Source organism: Anabrus simplex, chromosome 6 (assembly GCF_040414725.1).
Source record: "Anabrus simplex isolate iqAnaSimp1 chromosome 6, ASM4041472v1, whole genome shotgun sequence".
Taxonomy (NCBI): Eukaryota; Metazoa; Arthropoda; class Insecta; order Orthoptera; family Tettigoniidae; genus Anabrus; species Anabrus simplex.
The window spans coordinates 80778757-80799708 of record NC_090270.1 but is presented as its reverse complement, the minus strand read 5'-3'; the positions used below and the strand labels follow the sequence as shown (position 1 = coordinate 80799708).

Below are 20952 nucleotides of genomic sequence, written 5' to 3'. Positions count from 1 at the left end.
GGATGTTAAAGACGCTTTACATTTGTATGAGTTTCGTGTGAAGCGATTTAAAAGATTAGAACTAGGTCACTTTACTGTCTGTGCTATTTTTGATTTTTAATATTGATGATTTCCTTAATACATATGCGCCTACTGACAAAACAGTTCCGTATGAGTTTCATTCAAACGCATAGAACGACTAGACTATAAATGGTTTACACGGTTCACCTATTTATTGTAAACAATTTAAAAGCAGAGCACACACCCACTCTTTGAAAGTTCTAAGACATTTGAAAAATGTAGAAGATCGATGACGTGCGCTACTGACATTTCACACGTTTATTTCATTAATTATGCTCACGAAACTGAGCCTTTCCTGTTTCACAATAATTTCAGCATTTAAATTTTCAACGTATTCTGGAAATCGAATAACTACTATGGTGATTTTAAAAAATCCTGTTGTTCCTCGTGGAACATAGCGCACCAACAAAGCATCTCCTTCTGGTCCTGTTGACAGCCAACCTCTTTACCACATTCCAGGTCTTGCTTTCTTCCATTACTTCCGTGTGTACAATTCTTCGCCGCGTTTGTCTGGGACTCCCTTTCCTCCTTTTTACTCTGTGTGTTCCAATGCAGTGCCCCTCTGTCTCGCAATGGTTTCAATTCCCTTCCTCAGTGTATGCCCGTTCCATTTAACTCTTCATACATGCCACTGTCTGTCGTAGTCTTCCACTTTCCCGCAGAGTTCTCACATTCCATAACTACTTTTCGTTAACCTTTTCAGGCCAAGAGTCGTCATTTTTGAATCAGTCCGGTTTCTCTTCGTTGATGTTTCTTTTGGAGATTGATTTAAGGTTGTGAGAATTATTAGCCCACAGCACCGGAGCCTGGTGGTGGGGCTGCCACCTAAAGCCTCCAAACCTGCTGTTTTCTGTTGGGGTTGTCTTCCTGAGCCTTTGAATATTCCTCTTCGCCACAAGGCAGTGGTTTCCCTCTTCATTTAACCCCAAGAGGGAGGGCTGCCTCCTCCACCCATTTCGCCATACTAAAGGACTCCTTCTCCGCCTTAATTGCCGTTACTTTTCAGGGTTCCTGTCAGGCCTTCACGGCTACTGTAGCGGTTCTGGAGAATACAAGATCCCCGCTGTACTTCGCCATTACAGGCTAACCACTTCTTCATACCACTGGCTGTCCCCCACGACGTGCTCGAGGGGTTGAATCGTCACGTTACAGTTACTGTAAAAAACGAAAACTAAAAACGTTGAGTTTCTTATATGGTAACTGCTTCAGATCAGTGAAAATGTTAAACATACTTCGAAAAATATGACGGTGTTCTGAGTGACTTGATATCATTAGTAAGTTGTAAGGTCCGACTCCTTGGGTGAATTGTCAGCTTAGTGGTTTTTAGTCCAAAGGGCCCTGTATTCGATCCCCGGCCGGGTCGAGGATTTTAACTGCGTACTCATCTGGTTCGGGAACTGGGTATTTTTATTCGTCTTAAAACACCTGTCTTCATGCACTGCTAACCATGACAGAAACACGCAATAGTGAATACATAGGGTTGTATTAACGTATTTCCCTTGTAAATCTGGCTGAAGAACAGTTTTATGAGTCTGTTGTCCGTTTTCATGATGTGACCAAAGAGCCTAACTTTTCTCTTCTTTATTGTATCCAACATCGTTTCAGGCTAGGATGAGTGTCTCAGACGATAGAGCGCTGGCTTTCTGAGCCCATGTTCGTGGGTTCGATCCCGGCTCAGTCCAGTGGTATTTGAAGGTGTTCTAATACGCCAACCTCGTGTTGGCAAATTTATCGGCACGTAGAACTCGTGCGGAAAAAAGTCCGTCATCTCGACGTCTCTGAAACCCACAACCAATAGTTATTGGGAAATAAAATCTATATTACTCGCATTATTATTATTATTATTATTATTATTATTATTATTAACGATGGGGCCTGCTGGGGACCACACGTTAATTTCAATTCAGCCATTCTTGTTGTTTCCTCTTCGGTTCTTTCCAGTATTCCTTTTTCATTGCACTATGCTTTATTCTTCTCTCCTCAGACCATTTTGGACCAGGTTTCCTTTTAATTCTTCCTTGGATTCTTTCCTTTCTTAAAACTTTCTTTTTCAATCTCTCTTTCTGTAGTTTCCTCTTCTCTTGTTTTATGTATTTCTAAATCTCTATTGACCTCTCATATCCGAATCATTATTGACTTTTTCTCTGAAAGGTATTTGAATAATCTGTTTTGTCGATCTGTTATCCATTACACATATATTTTCAAAAAATAGCAATCACTTTTTACTTATTGTTTCTGTTATATTTTCTTTGTCTGGTATATTTCCGTATTACTTCTTAATGTTCATCGTTCTGTTGTTTTCATTGGACCTAAGATTTTTATCATTCTTTTTTCTAGTTCTTCTAATTTATTCTTATAAATAAAGCTGTTCGTGTCTGTTTGTCTGTTTGTTTGTTTGTTTGTTCCACCATCACGTCGAAACGGCTGGATAGATCTCAACCGAACTTCATATTTAGAGTATACTCATCCCAGGGAAGGTTTCGATATGCATATCATTTTAAAATCTTTGAAAAGACGGGGGTTTTATAGGAAAACCGTTTTCTCTTATACTATTATAGGCAAAATATCGAATTTGTCGTATAAGGACGAGACAAAGCTCAATTTAATCCTCTTGACGCAATGAACAAAACTCGGTAAGCCCTACGGGCCCGAAAACCATGTTTTAAGGCCCTAAAACCAACCGTTACGGAGATATTGGCACCACACTACCCCTGCTCTAGGAATCTGATAAAGAAATGAACTGTCGTAACCATGGCAACATCAGCTCCAGGATTCTAGAGCAGTGAGATTATGTATGTACGTTTGGGCATAGCTGCCAACCAAAATTGGTACAAATAAGACTTAATATCTGGAAGAAATATACTGTTGTGTAAGGCACTCATAGGACTCCTTTGGGCGGGGATGAAAAGGGGATGAAGTACGAGTATAAAAATCTTACTATATATAGAAATGGAAGTGTGTGTGTAAATGACACATCTCCTTCTAAACCACTGGAGCAATTTCAACCAAACTTGGTACACGTATTACTTACTATCGGGAGACGATCACTGTGGGGGGTAAGCCATCCCTAGCGCCCTTAAGGGAGAGGGTCAGGGGGGGGGGGAGTAGTTACAATAATAATCGAGAATAGTGTCGAATTCATAGTTTTCGGGGTCATTGAGTTGAAAAGTAATACTCTAGAATTGTTTAAGGTCCAGCCTCCTTTTAGGTGGGGAGCAAAGGGGAGGGTGAGATATAGAAATAATTAAAAACAGTTTCGAATCCATAGATTTCAGGGTCTCTGAGATGAATAGTATTACTCCGGATTTTTTGCAAGTCCAAGTGGGGAACGAAGGGGGTGAGATATAAAATTAATCGAAAAACTACATATAAAAATATTATCTTCTTCTTCTTACTATATATAAATTGATGTATGTGTGTGCGTGGGTGTGTAAATGACACATCTTCTCCTAAACCACTGGAGCAATTTCACCAAACTTGGTACACTTATCAATTAGTATCAGGAGACAAACCGCGTGAGGGTAAGACACCCCTAGCACCCTTATGGGCAGGGGGCGAGGGGGTGGTATAAAAATAATATAGAATGTTATCGAATCCATAGTTTTCGTGGTAGCTGAAATAATTAGTGACACATCGAATTCTTTTTTAATTCATGTTCAGCCCCCTTTGGGGTGTGAGTGAGGGGGAGTGAGATATAAAAGTAATCGAAAACAGTGTCGAATCTACAGTTTTCTGGGTCACTGAGATGAATGGTGACAATCCAGATTTTATATCTCTTAGTGGTGGAGGGCGGGAGGGGGACAGTCTCATTGACAGTTGAAATCCTGTACATCGTATCTATAGTGCGACGGCTAAATACATATAGTTTTCACTTATTAATTTTTGACAGGATCAAATACTTCCCAGTCGATTCGAGCTTCCATAAGGACGAAGTTTTACTCGAAAATTAAATAATCTAAAACTTGAACACATCTAAATAATTTTAAAACTACATAATAGATCTTAATATATCAATCTGCAAGTCAAAAAGGAATTCTATAAAAATTCACATCACACATAACTAACTGGTAATGCAAATCTTAAAGGTAAATATTCAGAAACTATCCGGGCAACGCCGGGTACTACAGCTAGTCTAAACTATAGTTCGAAACTAAAATTCACTTGTGTAAAGACATTCAGGTTTCACCACAGTATTGTAGCGCCTTATTTTAATATTTTTAGACAAGCATTCCTTGTAAAAATTCTTAGCGATGCCATACACTCTTTCCATCTTGTGTAACATTTCCTGTACAGCAGATTTTTCTAAACCGTTTTCTTGAATTATTTTTCCCAGGTATTCGAATTTTATTATTATTATTATTATTATTATTATTATTATTATTATTATTATTATTATTATTATTAATCGATACGGCCACCTGTGGGCCACGTTTACACAATCTTCCTTCTGTCACGCAGACTGATACCCTTCTCTTTACACTCTCGCCAAAGATTCTTGAGTCTTTGACTTCTTCTTGCTCGTTCTTCCACCGAGATGTTCCGTGGCTTCGCATGTTGCTCTTCAGACGCATCCCTCAATCCCGCAACCTTCTTCCTAAATGATGTCCTTTCTTTTATATCCTCCTCCTTGATACCTATTTCTGCCAAGTCATTGTGCACGTGTGTAAGCCATCCCGGTTGTTTTTTCCACCTTTCCTGCAGAAGAAGTATCCTGTTGGTCAATCTCTCAGGGTTCATTCTTTTGATATGTCCATAAAACGTCAGTCTCCTTTTTCTCATCACAGTCGTGATTCTTTCTACTGTCGATCTTAACCGGAATGTGTTTGGGTCACTCGTCGACTTTCTAGGGCCTAAGATTTTTCGCAAGAATCTTCTTTCTCTTTTTTCAAGGACTGGGTCAGCCATCCTCGTCAAGGTTTCTGCTCCATAAAGGCACTCTGTTCTAACCACTGTGCAGTAATGTTTTAACTTGGCCTGAATTGAGAGAGACTTGGACTTATAGGTGTCATGACATAGTCTGAATGCCAGCTCCATCCTTCTCACCCTCTCCTTTAATCCCTCCTTTTCATCTCCATTGGGGGTGAGTATTTCTCCCAGGTATTTAAATTTTTGCACACGCTGGATATCCCCATACAATGTAACAAGTCTGTCCGTGTCGCCTTTTTTTATAGAATCCATGAATGCTGTTTTCTCGAAAGAGATTCTTAACCCTGTTTTGACTGCAACATTTTGTAGTTCTTCGACTTGTTTCTTGGCTGTTTGACGGTTGTCTGTAATAAGAACGACATCGTCTGCGAAGGCAAGGCAATCCATCATCATCGCATTTTTTCCACAACCTATCTTTACCCCATTCTTCATTCCATTTTCAGTCATTCTCAGCCTCCATTCCCTATAACTTTTTCTAAAATGCAATTAAAGAGTAGTGGAGAAAAGCTGTCTCCTTGCCTCAAACCCGTTTTTATCTCAAATGGATTTGAGAGTTCGCCCATAAATTTGACTTGAGAAAAAGTGTTTGTAAGAGATTATTATTATTATTATTATTATTATTATTATTATTATTATTATTATTATTATTATTATTATTATTATTATTATTATTATTATTATTTGTTCCAGGTGTCCAGCTCGGAGTACTTCAGTGTTAGTTTCGAGTTCGGAGATGACTCTGGACCAGATGAGTTCGTGCCGGCCACCAAGGGCATCTTTCTATTGTGAGTACTATTAACCATATCTGGTTCCTAGTATAAGTAGCATGTCGTGTCTGCAATTGAGTGAAGAAGTTAGTTATTTGTTTAAAAGTAACAACAGACAGTTCTCGTATGATGTAGAAGCTAGCTGATCCTTGTAACGTCAGACACTGCATTCCACTTGACCCACTACTGTATGTCAGGGGAAGTATAATACAGTAATTGTTTCTGTAAATATCATCCTGTTCAATGTATTTAACCAATACGGTACCGACGAGCAATATATCGTTCTTAACGCGTACTCGCTAAAAGCGCCAGAAGCTATATATCACTCCGGATGCAGTCCCTTATTTAACGGCTTGTAGTTTAGCTGTATAGGAGAGATGGCAGAATTAGCGCTTGCATTATGGAAGAGAAAGTATGTAGTTTCTTAATATCACCATACTTCATACTATTTGAGCTGCAATTTCTGTGATGTTTTTCTTCCAAAAGGATGTGGGGGGGGGGGGGGGGAGGGAGCCCGGGAATAGAACGCGCAATAACAAAATGCTAGCTGAAAGTATTTTCTTTGTTTTAGCTTAATATTTCATAAATTTTTGTTTTATAACTCTTCGTCTGCGTTCATTTTCAGCTCTTTCGGTTCAGCAAATATTGTTACGGGACTTCATTATTCTGTTTCTACGGAAATGAAGTATGTGTTGTGAACCCCCTTTTGAAAATCTGCAACGGGACTGTGGAAAACATTTGATTGATTTGTGTTTGTTGTTTAAAGGGGCCTAACATCGAGGTCATCGGCCCCAAGAAAAAAACATTTAAGATACTCAGATTTATAATGTTACTAGTATGTAAGCTTGTGTTTGACAGCCAACATTTGAAATTATATTAATGTATCTTATAAATACGATTTACACAAGGTCAATACTGCAGTAGGTGATCTTAATGTTGTTAATGCACCAAAGCGATAACCTCATTTCAGTGAATGAAGTACATTTATTGTTGGAAAGAACGAAGAATTTGGAATTCCATCTTGCCCAGATTATATACCACGGAAATACCTACAACAAAACATCCACGATAAAAACAATTTAGACATCACTCCTAAAACTTGGCGACAAGAGTTCTATCTTGTGGTAATAGATGATGGTATATCGCTAAATACGCCATAATGGGAAATATTCATTAACTTCACTGACAGATGTGAAGAGCAACGCGTGTCAACATGGCGAAGATAATACAATCACTTTGTTGAAAGAAACATTTGAACGTAGACTTACGTTCTTCTCAGTGAGTGCATGGAAAGAAAAATTTTAAGACGCTTTTAGTGTTTGGGTAGAACGCATATATCGCTGAGACTTTTTAACTCCCTTGAGTTGTTGTCTTTAAATCGAGCGAATTTGCTTCGCGATTCGGGTCATGTTGCTGTGACCTTACAATCAGGAGATGGGTGGTTATAACGCCGTCGTCGGCAGCCTTGAAAATGGTTTTGTGTGGTTTCTAAATTTCATACCAACAGGGAAATGCCTCTTCCTTCCAATTCCACCTTCGTCGCCGTAGAAAAAGGAAAAGAAATTGCTTACAAGGAACTGAATCGATCGTTTTTAATATTCAAATTCAGTTCTAACCGGGCGAGTTGGCCTTGCGGTTAGGGACACGCAGCTGTGAGCTTGCATCCGGGAAATAGTGGGTTCGAATCCCATTGTCGGCAGCCCTAAAGATGGTTTTCCGTGGTTTCCCATTTTCACACCAGGCAAATGCTGGGGCTGTATCTTAATTAAGGCCACGGCCGTTTCCTTCCAACTCCTAGGCCTTTCCTATCTCATCGTCGCCATAAGACCTATCTGTGTCAGTGCGATGTAAAGCCAGTAACAAAAAAATCATTTCTAATGTCAGTGGAGTTCGATCCTTGGCCATCATACTGGAAATCCAGTGAATATGCACATTGATTTAACATTTTCTCTTCCCTTTATCCTGAAACATTATTTGTTATAAGATAGTGAGACTTGATAGATCAGTTGCATTATCACAAGCTTCTCACAAGCCAGACGCCGTTTGAATCCCAATCATTACTTTTGAGAGATGTGTTATGGGATGCCATAAAACAGTATGTGTCGTGAATTACCATCCCAAGTTGCGCAGAACTGGAAGCTCACTTTTCATTCCCATGATATATAATTAAACGAACTCAACTTCCAAATTCCCTTAAAATTTATTATCCACTCGTGTCCAGACCGGAGATTCATTCGCTAGAAAATAAGGCACTTGACTGGAAAGGGGTGTTCAATCTTGCTGCGAGGAAAATGGCTGGACATTGACATAGCGGTGGGTTGGAATGGGGTCGACTACAATGGGATTGGAGAATGATGGATGATTCGAAGCAGAGCGATACACCAGAGTTCCACTGGCCCACCAAGCCCATATCTGTTCTGCCCTGCAGTGCTGATAGCAGTAAATCATATACGTGGAAAATACCTACACCGTTATTCATTTATCACAAAGTCACGAACCAGGTGTTTTCTTCCTGATTGAAACTGTATTGGTAAATTATTCATCTCCAACGAGATGTCACCAGTTTTGTGTTGTAGCGTTTTTAATTGTTCTGGACTCGAGCCGGAAACCCTGCATTTTATTTTTCATTTCCTAGCCTATTGATCTTAAGAAGAACCGGAGGATCCGTTGTTTACTATATACATAAATTTTGAGGGACAAATGCGAAAACTATTACAAGTACTAATTTGAAATTTTTATAACGTGTGCATTGGTTTTATTTTTGTGATATTTTTGCGTATTTTTCTCATTTGTTTTATTGAGGAGATTCGTTTCCATTTCAAATGTGATTTTAATCGTACATTTCACCTCAGTTACTCAACATATTACAAAACAGCTGTGTGAAAATTACATTTTCACCAGATAAGGCGTTCAGTAAAAAAAAAAAAGAAAAAATGATCTCCCTGGTTCTCTCTCAGAAAATTTTCCTTGAATCTAAAATTTTAACTTTTTGAGAAATGGCTTCTAAAGTTTTTTATATAAGTTGTTTTATGTCGCACCGACACAGATAGGTCTTATGGCGAGGATGGGATAGGAAAAACCTAGGAGTGGGAAGGAAGCGGCCACGGCCTCAATTACGGTATAACTGAGACGGGCAACGCGTACCCAGCGGCATTCAAACAGTTCGGCAAACGTTTGATCTCCTGGCCACTCACTTGCCTAGCAGGGGGTGATTTATGACGACAGTGGGCTTTAAAATGGAAGTTCGCATTCCCCTTCAAAAATCGTCACAGCTCTGTTGCCAATGCACCTCTTGTTAAATAGACGCCAGTCTCCTTTTTCATCTCAGACAATTCACACTTGCTTTGTTCGCTGTTTGAAAGTTTTGGATTATTTCTTTGTTTAGTTAATTAATATTCGTGAAGTGTGTTGCTTTTCACTTCGCTTCATGCAGTAATGTGGAGGCCGCGGGAATCACACCTGGAAATTATCGCATCAGAAAATCCTGAAATAAATCTACCAGTGCACGCAAACGATCCTCAACCGAGCACCAGTCACAGTGATATTCGACCGAGTAGTACTGGTTCCGTGTCCGCGAGTGATACTCAGCCGAGCAGCAGCGGTTCCGTGTCCGCGAGTGATACTCAGCCGAGCAGCAGCGGTTCCGTGTCCGCGAGTGATACTCAGCCGGGTAGCTGTGGTTCCGTGCCCGCGATCGGTATTCAGCCGGGTAGCAGTGGTTCCGTGCCCGCGATCGGTATTCAGCCGAGCAGCAGTGGTTCCGTGTCCGCGAGTGGTACTCAGCCGGGTAGCAGTCGTTCCGCGGAGAAAAGAAAGGCGACTAAAACTTTAAGTAAGCAAAGTCAACGGCTGGTATGTAACGCATACGAGTACGTTATGAAGAACAACGTTCACAAGGGTTATATTTCTGAGATAGCTAAAATGTTGAAACTTAACAGGAAAACTATAAGTAAAATAGTAAAGAAGAGACCTACAAATCCGAAGAAGTGTGGTAATAATAGGGTTATATTGCATAAAACTGATGATTTTTGCTGTGATTTGGTGAGACGCGAGGTATATACATTCTTTACCAAAGGTAAGTCACCAACCGTACAGGAACTGTTAAAACATTTGAAAAATGTGTGTGGCTTTCCTTATGAATAAACTACTGTACGACAGCTGTTGATAAAACTTGGGTTTTGTTTCCGTATTCCGAGGAGAAAACAGATTGTAATGGAATATGCTAGAATAGTAGCTTGGCGATATAAATCCATAGACCGTCTCTGGAAGTTGTGTTCCGAGGGGTGCAGAGTTGTCTATCTAGATGAAACTTTGTACGATACTCATGACATTGTGAAGAAAGGGTGGGATGATGGGACTTGTAATTGCATACTGAAAGCACCAACATCGCGAGGCAAGCGTATTATGGTATTGTATGCTGGAGGCAGTGAGGGCTGGGTTGAAAATTGCCTTTATTTATCGGCTAAAAAACATTGAAGACTGCAAAGCTGATAGCCATGACGAAATGACAGCTCAAGTTTTCGAAAACTGTTTTAGGTCTCATCTTCTAGAGAACCTACCACGTGACCGAAAATGTGTAATCGTAATGGACAACGCAAGCTATCATTCGCGTCAGCTGATTAGGTTTCCTTCCATAAACACTAATATTAAGGACATTATTGAGTTTATGGAGTACAATAACATTCCCGTGCCAAAACCTATACCCATCAAGGCAGTTATGTTGCAGGAAATCAAATCAGCAAATATCAGTAAAAGGTACGCTGTAGAGGAGATCGCAGCCTCGTGTGGACACGAAGTTTTACGACTCCCTCCATATCACTGTATTTTAAACCCCATAGAAATGATCTGGTCTCAGCTGAAGGCGTATATTAGGAAAAATAATGCTACGCCAAATTTGAGTGCTAGTCTGTGTCAACTTCTGCCTAAAGGAGCTGGAACGATCGATCTTGAGAGGTGGTCAGCATGTGTTTGAAGCACCATTAGGACAGAAGATAGATTTGTAATACACCTAGCAGACTGATGAGGATGACGAATAGAGGTAAGGCAAATACGGCATTTTTGTCGGAACTACATACTCCGATATTTATTATTATTATTATTATTATTATTATTATTATTATTATTATTATTATTATTATTATTATTATTATTACTTAATCTGCTTACCCTCCAGGGTTGATTTTTTCCTCTGACTCAGCAAGGGATCCTACCTCTACCGCCTCAAGGGCAGTGTCCTGGAGGTTCAGACTCTTGGTCGGGGGATACAACTGGGGAGGAGGACCAGTACCTCGTCCAGATGGCCTCACTTGCTATGCCGAACAGGGACCTTGTGGGGGGATGGGAAAGGATAGGCAAGGAAGAGGGAAGGAAGCGGCCGTGGCCTTAAGTTAGGTAACATCCCGGCATTTGCCTGGAGGAGAAGAGGGAAAACACGGAAAACCACCTCCAGGATGGCTGCGGTGGGAATCGAACCCACCTCTACTCAGTTGATCTCCCGAGGCTGAGTGGACCCCGTTCAAGCCCTCGTACCACTTTTCAAATTTCGTGGCAGGGCCGGGAATCGAACCCGGGCCTCCGGGGGTGGCAGGTAACCACGCTAACCACTACACCACAGAGGCGAACAATTATTATTATTATTATTATTATTATTATTATTATTATTATTATTATTATTATTATTATTATCCCAGTCACTGGTTCGTGATTTTACTTTTCCCCTGTCGGTCTGAGTTTCTCAATTAATTTCTCCACTTTAAGTGGCTTGTCGGGTTATCCTCCCCTATTTTATAGAAGCTTCCTTTTGATCTTCTTTTCTGACCTGTTTCTTGCGCCCATTTCTTTATATCCATTTCTCTTCTTTCTACTCCTCTTACCCTCACCATGTCACTATTTCTTAGTTCATGCACAGTGTTCTTCTCTACAAGTTAAATTTTCACGCTGTTCATATGGAGTAGTGGTACTAGAATGGCTCATCCCCTAGTAACTTTCATATTGTAAAAGTGAAAGATTAGTCACCCAAGTCCAGTCTGTGTCAGAAGACATGGTGCACGCTAAATGCTATATATCACCAGAGAGTGACGGTGGTGGTGATTATTGTTTTAAGAGGAAATACAACTGAGCAGCTATCCTCTATTAACACTAATCAGAGGGGAAAATAGAAGGTGTCCAACAATTCGAAAAATGAAGGTATTAGCCAAAGAAAGACAAGGGCTACGAAGGTCATGAAACGAAAGACTCGTTAGGCATAGAATGCTCTAATACCGTCGGGGCCGGAAAGGAATAGGACTTGACCAAAGAAGGTCGGAAAGAATAGAAGAAGGCCGGGCTGAGTGGCTCAGGCGGTTGAGGCGCTGGCCTTCTGACCCCAACTTGGCAGGTTCGATCCTGGCTCATCTCGGTGGTATTTGAAAGTGCTCAAATACGTCAGCCTCGTGTCGGTAGATTTACTGGCACATAAAAGAACTCCTGCGGGACTAAATTCCGGCACATCGGTGTCTCCAAAAACCGTAAAAGTAGTTAGTGGGACGTAAAGTCAATAACATTATTATTATTATTATTATTATTATTATTATTATTATTATTATTATTATTATTATTAGAATATAAGAAAGTGAGGAACCTGGCACAAGTAAGTAGAAGCAATGCCAGGACTCAACTAAGGGACCCGTGGTCGTCAACCCATTCTCCCAGTTAAGAAGGCCCTGGGGCCCCTTTTATGACAGGCAGGGGAAACCGTGGATGTATTATACCGCCCCAACCCATTACTGTGCTTTCAATAAAACGACAATAACTCTTAAATCATTCATGAAAATTATAAATTGGAAATGTTTTTCTTCTTAATAAGACTATTGAGGTGAATATGGTTACGTCTACCCCTTAGTCCTGTTTGCTGATAGGAGTAGGAGGATAACATGAATTTACATGTCATGTTTCTACGGCTGGATGCCCTTCCTGACCCTACCCTCAGTTGAGGAGCTACTGCAGATGAAATGAGTGATGGTGAATAAATTGGGTAGGGAGGTGGAAAAGAATTGACTGTTGCCTATAAATAGGAACCCTCCCGCCATTTTCCTGGAAGTGAAAATGGGAAACCACAGAAAACCATTCTCAGGACAGCCAACGCTGGGTTTCGAATACATTCGTCTCCCGAATGCAGATCTTGGCTCCATAACTGTAGCGCGTTAACACGCCGCTCTGCTCGGTATGTGACTAATCTCAAAATACGGTTTCAAATTTTAAAATTGCTTTTTACTGCATTCTAAAACGTAAAAGAGTTTATTGAAGGCTAACTTTGATTATTTTTACTAGAAGACCCGCAACAGTCCTTATAAATAGGTCAGATAACTCGTCTTGATACGCCTGTCGCAGTCATATTGCTTTGCCTGCCATTTTCAATAGCTTTATTGACATTTAATACCGGTACTGTAGCTTATAACATTTCTTTTCATACAATATTCTCTGTACTTCGATCTTTCGGCCGTATCTGGATCTTAACATTTTCAAACTATCTTTCACCGAGCTCGATAGCTGCAGTCGCGTAAGTGCGGCCAGTATCTAGTATTCGGGAGATAGTAGGTTCGAACCCCACTGTCGGCAGCCCTGAAGATGGTTTTCCGTGTTTTCCCCATTTTCACACCAGGCAAATGCTGGGACTGTACCTTAATTAAGGCCACGGCCGCTTCCTTCCCACTCCTAGCCCTTCCCTGTCCCATCGTCGCCATAAGACCTATCTGTGTCGGTGCGACGTAAACAACTAGCAAAAAAAAAAAAAAAAATCTATCTTGCCCGAGATAATGCTTCATACAATTGGCCGTGGCTGAATACTGGTTCAGGTAAGTAGACACCCACTTTTTCAAGCTCTCTTCTCTGCGCTTTATTAATGGTCATATAGAAGCCTAGTCGACTTAATACTTTCCCGCCTGTGCGTATGTAGACCGTTTTCTTTTAACAGCAAGTAGATTATTAGGAACGTTCTCCCATCTGTTGAGCATATTCAGAAGCTGGGGAAGGACAAATTGGGGCAAATGTTCGTTTATAGGAAGGGGAGTTAGGGATTGGAATAACTTACCAAGGGAGATGTTCAATAAATATCCAATTTCTTTGCAATCATTTAAGAAAAGGCTAGGAAAACAACAGACAAGGAATCTGCCACCTGGGCCACTACCATAAATGCAGATCGGGATTGATTGATTGTGTTACCGTGGTTTGGTGGATTAGCAGAGGAAAGAAGGTGCGGGGGTGAACAGGTCTCAAAATACGAAATTAAAGTTAAGATAAAATTTAACAAGGTTATATTTTCTTTTCAAGATTAAGAAATAACAAATAGAACAGGTACTCAGTAGCCGAAACATAATTCGAAAATGTACAATTACAGTGATTACAGGATTTGGGCTCCGAGAGCCAGAGACACAATTCTTGAGCTATAAGCCCAACCTTACGATATACAGAATTCAACAAAGGGGCAGAAGACCCCAATCATGCCTAGGAGCACTTGCTCCTCTTTACACGGTAAAGCCTCCTCGAGGCATACAACAACTCAATTTTCAAGAAAGAGCAACTCGCTCTCAAAATTTAAGCCTATCAAAGGCCACACCAAACTCCACATTCAAGTTGTCCTCCAAGGACATGAAAACAGGGGTAAAAATACCCAACCTACTGAGGCCTATTAAGTAAAGAAATAGGTAAATTACCTGGCCTCTAAAATACCAACTTGAGAGGAGGCGTTCTTGCACTCCTAATACACTTTATATAAAACCTACTTGGCACTAGGCCGTTACTGCAAGGGCTAATCCCATACTAAAGAGGTGACTTTTAGAAGGAAACAATTTACATTACGTTAAGGAAGAAACGGTTGTGAAAATAAGTTCATCTCAATGCAATATGAGTTGGGAGCTCGAGAGGGTTAAGCACTCTCTATCCCAATATGTAGTTTAAAAGATAGAATTGATACTAAGGGCCGTTTTCCCCAAATGAGTTTAAACTAGGTTTATTTTAATCTGGTTTAAGTCTGAGTTTAAACTAACTTTCATTTTCTCCATATTGGTTTAAACTTTGTATCAAGTTTAAACTTGGTTCAAAGTTAAACCTTCTATGTTGTTGGTTTAAACTGCTATTTATATTCAACCTTCTTGACATTTTATTAACGTATCTGAGATTTTCCTAGTAGAAGGGTTAGTTTTGACTACCGGTACTGCAGCACTTTACTAGAAAACATACTAAAATTATAACCTATTATTAGCATTAGAAAAATGGGAGAATTTATTGACGTCTTTGGTTAAATAGGAAATAATTTTGATTTGCAAGTGAGGTTAAGGTCCGCCTCTGTGGTGTAGTGGTTAGCGTGATTAGCTGCCACCCCCGGAGGTCCGGGTTCGATTCCCGGCTCTGCCACGAAATTTGAAAAGTGGTACGAGGGCTGGAACGGGGTCCACTCAGCCTCGGGAGGTCAACTGAGTAGAGGTGGGTTCGATTCCCACCTCAGCCATCCTGGAAGTGGTTTTCCGTGGTTTCCCACTTCTCCTCCAGGCGAATGCCGGGATGGTACCTAACTTAAGGCCACGGCCGCTTCCTTCCCTCTTCCTTGCCTATCCCTTCCAATCTTCCCATCCCTCCACAAGGCCCCTGTTCAGCATAGCAGGTGAGGCCGCCTGGGCGAGGTACTGGTCATACTCCCCAGTTGTATCCCCCGACCAAGAGTCTGAAGCTCCAGGACACTGCCCCTGAGGCGGTAGAGGTGGGATCCCTCGCTAAGTCCGAGGGAAAAACCGAACCTGGAGGGTAAACAGATGATGATGATGATGAAGTGAGGTTAAGAAGCCACATTCCAACAAAAGTTTACAATCTTGGAAAATCGGATGTAACGGAGTTTTTTTTATGGATTTATAATTCATAAGCGAAAAGCAAGGATTGTCTAGTATCGAAGAAGGATTCATTTAAAACGTCAACTGCACGAAATAATGCTATTTCGCTAGAAGCAATGATTCTGGTTGCTTTAAGATATGATGCAGCAGGCACTTTTCTTATTAACAACAGGGACCACAGACCTTAAATTGCAGTCTCCTTATAATATTATATACTATAAAATACTGTTGGTGGTATGAATACTGTAATGTGAAGCATAAAAATATTCGTACATAAGTCGTGTAATACGTCCGCTCTTCATGAGGTGCCTGGTAGCTGTGGTCGCTAAATCGTTAGGTCAGCATCATCCGAATCCGTGACTGGACGGTTCGAATCCTGTTTGTCGAAAATATTTTTACCATCAGAATGTTGACCGGCACGGTAGGAGAGGCGGTGGTATACAATTTCTAATCGCTACCGGTAGATTATATACTTATAGGATCAGAAAAACGAAGTGTTTCATGCTTGCTAGTAAACTTGTAATAGAATAAATTATAGTTAAGAATGTTTCATCGTAACTATTGCCAGCATACCAGCAATAGAAATATTAATGCTATAGGGAGAAGAGTATTATGCATACAGTACGACATATCGCAAACTTGGTTATGTTATAAACGAATATGGAATCAAGTAATACATCTCCAAATAATACATCCTCAGTGGTCTGTCTGCTGGACCAAGGTTTGTGGGATTGATCCCGGCCGAGGGCAATGGATTTTAATAGGAGATAGATCCCGAGCATGCTTGGAATTTGTTTACTTGAAATTCACATAAATGTTGATTTTCTGAAGAAAGGAATACCGTAGGCAAATTGCTGAAATACCAGGACTTTAATATTTCAATGTTCCCGTGTATTCCGTAAGACAATACAGACATCAAAAGACACGTATTAGGCCCACGGTACTTGTTTATGGTAAAGCATGACAGAGAAAAATAAGATACCGGTATAAACGTGCGTCCCAAGAAATTGTAGACGGCAATAGGTAAAATTATATGGCACAACACTTCGCACAAATGTAAACAATTTATTTATCAGTAAAGCTAATATCCCTCCGAATTTGTTCTTTATTCACTACGTACGACAGCATTAATTCGCCACAAACAGCTGATATTACAAAAATGTCGGTCATTGAATTACTTGGCTCTGATTGGCCAATTCCAGTCGACAATGCCTTCGACTATTCCTTCAGTGCAGCCAACGTTAGCGCCAACGACAGCTCGCCCGTTTAAACTAAACGAGTGTCAGAAATTGGTGGAGAAAATGGACGCAAGTTTAAACTAGGTACTAAAGTTCAACAGGTTTAATTTATACCAGGTTTAGCTCGATTTGGAGAAAATGGCCCTAAGTGTCTTTAAATTTTAGGGGAAAAGTTACATGGTGGAAAGGCTTCGGACCTGCCCCGAGAGTTAAACTGCTGAGCTGACAAGAAAAGAAGTTATTAAACAGCCATTACCTGGTGGCTGAACTGCTGCCCGAAGAAAGAGGCGCTTTCCGCCCCCTGCTACGTACTTCACGCACTGATAGATGTTACTGAAGTGGCCCGGAGACCCGAAAATCAGCAGTTTATATACCCTCGTGGAAAGTTCGAGGCGTTTCAGGAATGAGAACAACCTCCCACAAAAATTTTATTGGTTAACGACGAAAACCCCTACACTAGATGAGGAAGAAACACCTTATTGGTGGAAAATTAATTACAGAAAATTATGATTGGCCAGTTTCAAAACTGGCAGAAAGAAAGGGTTAATATTGCCAACTTAAACAATAACTGAAAGAAATTTAACAAAGAACAAACTTATGAATTCAAAATTTCTCCAAAAACATAGTTCTTTCACTTCGCACTAGGGTGCACAATTGTAGTTCTTCAGTAGTGCCATCTGGAAGAGAATGTCCACACTTCTTACTACAGGCAAAACAAAAATACATCGAAAACGACCCAGTTCAGAAACTTCAAAATTTCCAAGTAGTGACATCTTCTGAGAAACTTGAAAATTAACACAGTAGATAAAGTTCAGACTTCCTCCAGTAGAGGAGTTTCAACTGGCGCAAAGTTTGAATTAGCGGGGTGGGGGTGTACCACCCGGTACAGATTGATTGATTGATTGATTGATTGATTGATTGATTGATTGATTGATTGATTGATTGATTGATTAATCAGAGAATCAAAGAGTATCTAGCAGAGAATAGTATTCTTCCTTCCATCATCAGAGGAAGTGTATATTCTCTGGTTTCACAGGTAGTAGGCCTAACCAGACATGGCTGCATGCAATGACATTACTAAGGATGAAAATGACATATATCAGAATATTCATGAAAGCGTTAGTCGCTTAGCAACCTGTTAAGTGCCGAATGTATTGCGGGTTGGGGTAAGCCTTTGCCTGCAGTTATTGGAGTGATTATTTAATGATTTGATTTTATGATTACTCGAAGTTGTCTGAGCTTAAGAGACGTATTAATATCTCACGATTCACCGTCAGGTAATTCCGGAGAGATTAAAAGATAAATGAAGAAAATCAGTCCAGTAGAACGAACGGACGGATTTGATGAAGCTGTTTTTAGTGAACTCTTTTAATATATAGATATATTCCTCTACCCTACCGATTTTCCCACACCTGTGGGGTCGCGGGTGTGAACTGTGTCACACATGTGGATTTGGTCCTCTTGGTCCGGATGCTCTTCCTAACGCCAACTCTATGTGGAGGGATGTAATCACTATTGCATGTTTCTGTGGTGTGTTGTCTGAATACGAAGAGGAGAGTGTTGGGATAAACACAAACACTCAGTCCCCGAACGAGAAGAATTAATCTGACGCAATAAATATCCCCAACCAGTCAGGAATCGAAGCCAAGACCGTCTGCACCGAAAGCTTCATCGTTGACCATTCAGCCAAGCTATCTTTTATAGATATGTAAATACCGTTGCGGACTTCAAAGCGTTTTTTTATGTTCAACAATTCTTGTGCAAAAACTCGACAGTTGACGGTATAGGCACCGTAAGCCAAGAACACGCTCGGATAGCCGTTTTTCCTTTTTCTTGGATCCCTTTTTGTTGTAGGTTATTTTTCATATACCTAAATCTTATTCACTAAATTCTGTGTACAACGATGAAAACCACATTCAAAATCAGTTCAGTGGTTCTCGAAATGAACCCCAATAAACAAGGGCATATTATTATTATTATTATTATTATTATTATTATTATTATTATTATTATTATTATTATTATTATTATTACTCCGTTATCCAAGTAATTAATACAAGATCCCTGGGTCTGCATGTGAGCAATTCATTAAAGCTCGAACAGAGAGGTTGTACACACACTCTCTTGGCAATGTTAAATTTGCCATATTTAACAGTATTTTTTTCTACAAAACTATAAAGATTAGAATGACGAAATTTGGTATGATTCAAAAGCAATGTTTGTTGTATATACGAATGGCACTTCATGTGATCTCATACATAGCAGAAAAAATGGTTTACTTGACTGAAAATTAAGTTTGCTTCCTTTGAAGTGTTATATTCAATAACTTAAATTATATTTCAGTTAGAGACATAAATAAACGTCAGTATATTCATCAATCAAAAACAATAAAACAGCTGGTAAAGAGTGCTTCTTGACATTAAATGGTGTACCACCTCCCCCTCAATCTAGAGAGTTGGACAATTCAACACTGATGACACTGATGACAGTCCGCGGTTGTTAGTGGGGCAGTTTCTTCCCATAGGAGAATAGCGACTGTTGTAATTGTTCCCATAAATGTTTGTTAAAACTACTATGCGAAATTTCCCACTATTAAACATGAATAGGTTTGTGTGTACAAGATAATTGGTAATGGAGATGAACAGACAGACATGAATAGTAGTCAAACACGAATGCATGTAATTCAGGGAATTGTATGACCACATTTCAGTGAGACAGCACAGGAAATCCATCCACTTCAGTCGCTAACATGTAACAATAGCTGTTACTGTACATACTACGTGGGAACAATACAAGCGTCTACTACAAGAAATTAATAGGAATGCGTGCTTGTTGTATAATCGAGAAGTGCTCGATGAAAGGAAACTATGTTTATGTGTTTCATTGTTTTCAAAATCTTATAATTTCAGATACCTGTCAACTGAGGAGAGTTTTTTCTAAAGCCGATAACTGCATGGAAAGTAGTTTTTTAATATTGTAAAATTGTAATATTTATGGTTTTTTTGTCTACACCATAAAGGTATGTATTTTTTACAAAGGCGTTTGTACATTTCAAATGTTCTAACTGGCATCTGAAATGCAGAAGCACCTTTGAAAATAAGTTATGCCTTTTTGGTGTAGACAGAAAACATAAATATTACAAAGATATTTTTTTCATGCAGTTATCAGCTTAAATAAAATACTACCGAGCAAGTTGGCCGAGTGGTTAGGAACGCGCAGCTGTGAGCTTGCATCCGGGAGATAGTGGGTTCGAACCCCACTGTCGGCAGCACTGAGGATGGTTTTCCGTGGTTTCCCATTTTCACACCAGGCAAATGTTGGGGTTGTACCTTAATTAAGACCACGGCCGCTTACTAGGCTTTTCCTTTCCTATCCCATTGTCGCCGTAAGACGTAAAGCAGATAGGAAAAAAAAAAAGTCTGATGTATTACTAGGTTGGAGGCTGAACATGTGTGTTTACGTGACAAAGGTGAATCATGTTTGAACTTTTCCTAAAATTGACAATTTGTCCGATATTGACGATCAAATTATTGGTACTAACTTGCTTACTGCTTATGCCTCTCAGGACGCAATGACTGCTGCCGACATATTATGCTGGTCTGCTGCGTCTATCTAGTACATCTTGTTTCGTTATTCCGCTCAGCCTCAAGTCATCAACCACTCCTTAGTGCCATCTGGGTTTTCCTTTGAGATTCCAAACTTGTGTTAGGATCTCTTTGGTCAGTCTGCTGTCAGACAAACGGAAAACATGACCGAAGGAAGTCAGCCTCCTTTTTTGTGGTGATGCCCGTTACTTTGTCCACCTTGTTATGCATTTCTTCATTTTTTCTGAGCTTGCATGTTTCTTCCTTTTTAATAGGTCCTAAGATCTTTCTCCCTGTCCTTCGTTTTAGTTTCTCTAGTTCTCGTCTCAAGGTTTTATTTGTCAAGCTCATTGTTTCTGATGCATGTAAAACTTCTGGTAATATCAACATCATCATCATGACACGTTCGTATTAACAGAATTCAATATACACATTGTTCGTTCTCCATGTATTTCCCTTTCAGCTATTTGATTACATATTCAATATCATCTCGTAACACACTAGCAGCAATGAGACA

The 20952-nt window shown here is 40.0% G+C and overlaps 1 protein-coding gene across 3 annotated transcripts in view; it reads left to right on the top strand.

Moving 5' to 3' along the window:
* LOC136876128 (pleckstrin homology domain-containing family G member 5) overlaps positions 1-20952 on the top strand; it is a 1197778-nt gene that overhangs the window by 663399 nt on the left and 513427 nt on the right. For all 3 annotated transcript variants that reach the window (XM_067149822.2, XM_067149820.2, XM_067149819.2), the window contains exon 6: positions 5677-5771. In XM_067149822.2, the coding sequence (XP_067005923.2) occupies positions 5677-5771 (95 nt within the window). The remainder of the gene's footprint in view (positions 1-5676; positions 5772-20952) is intronic.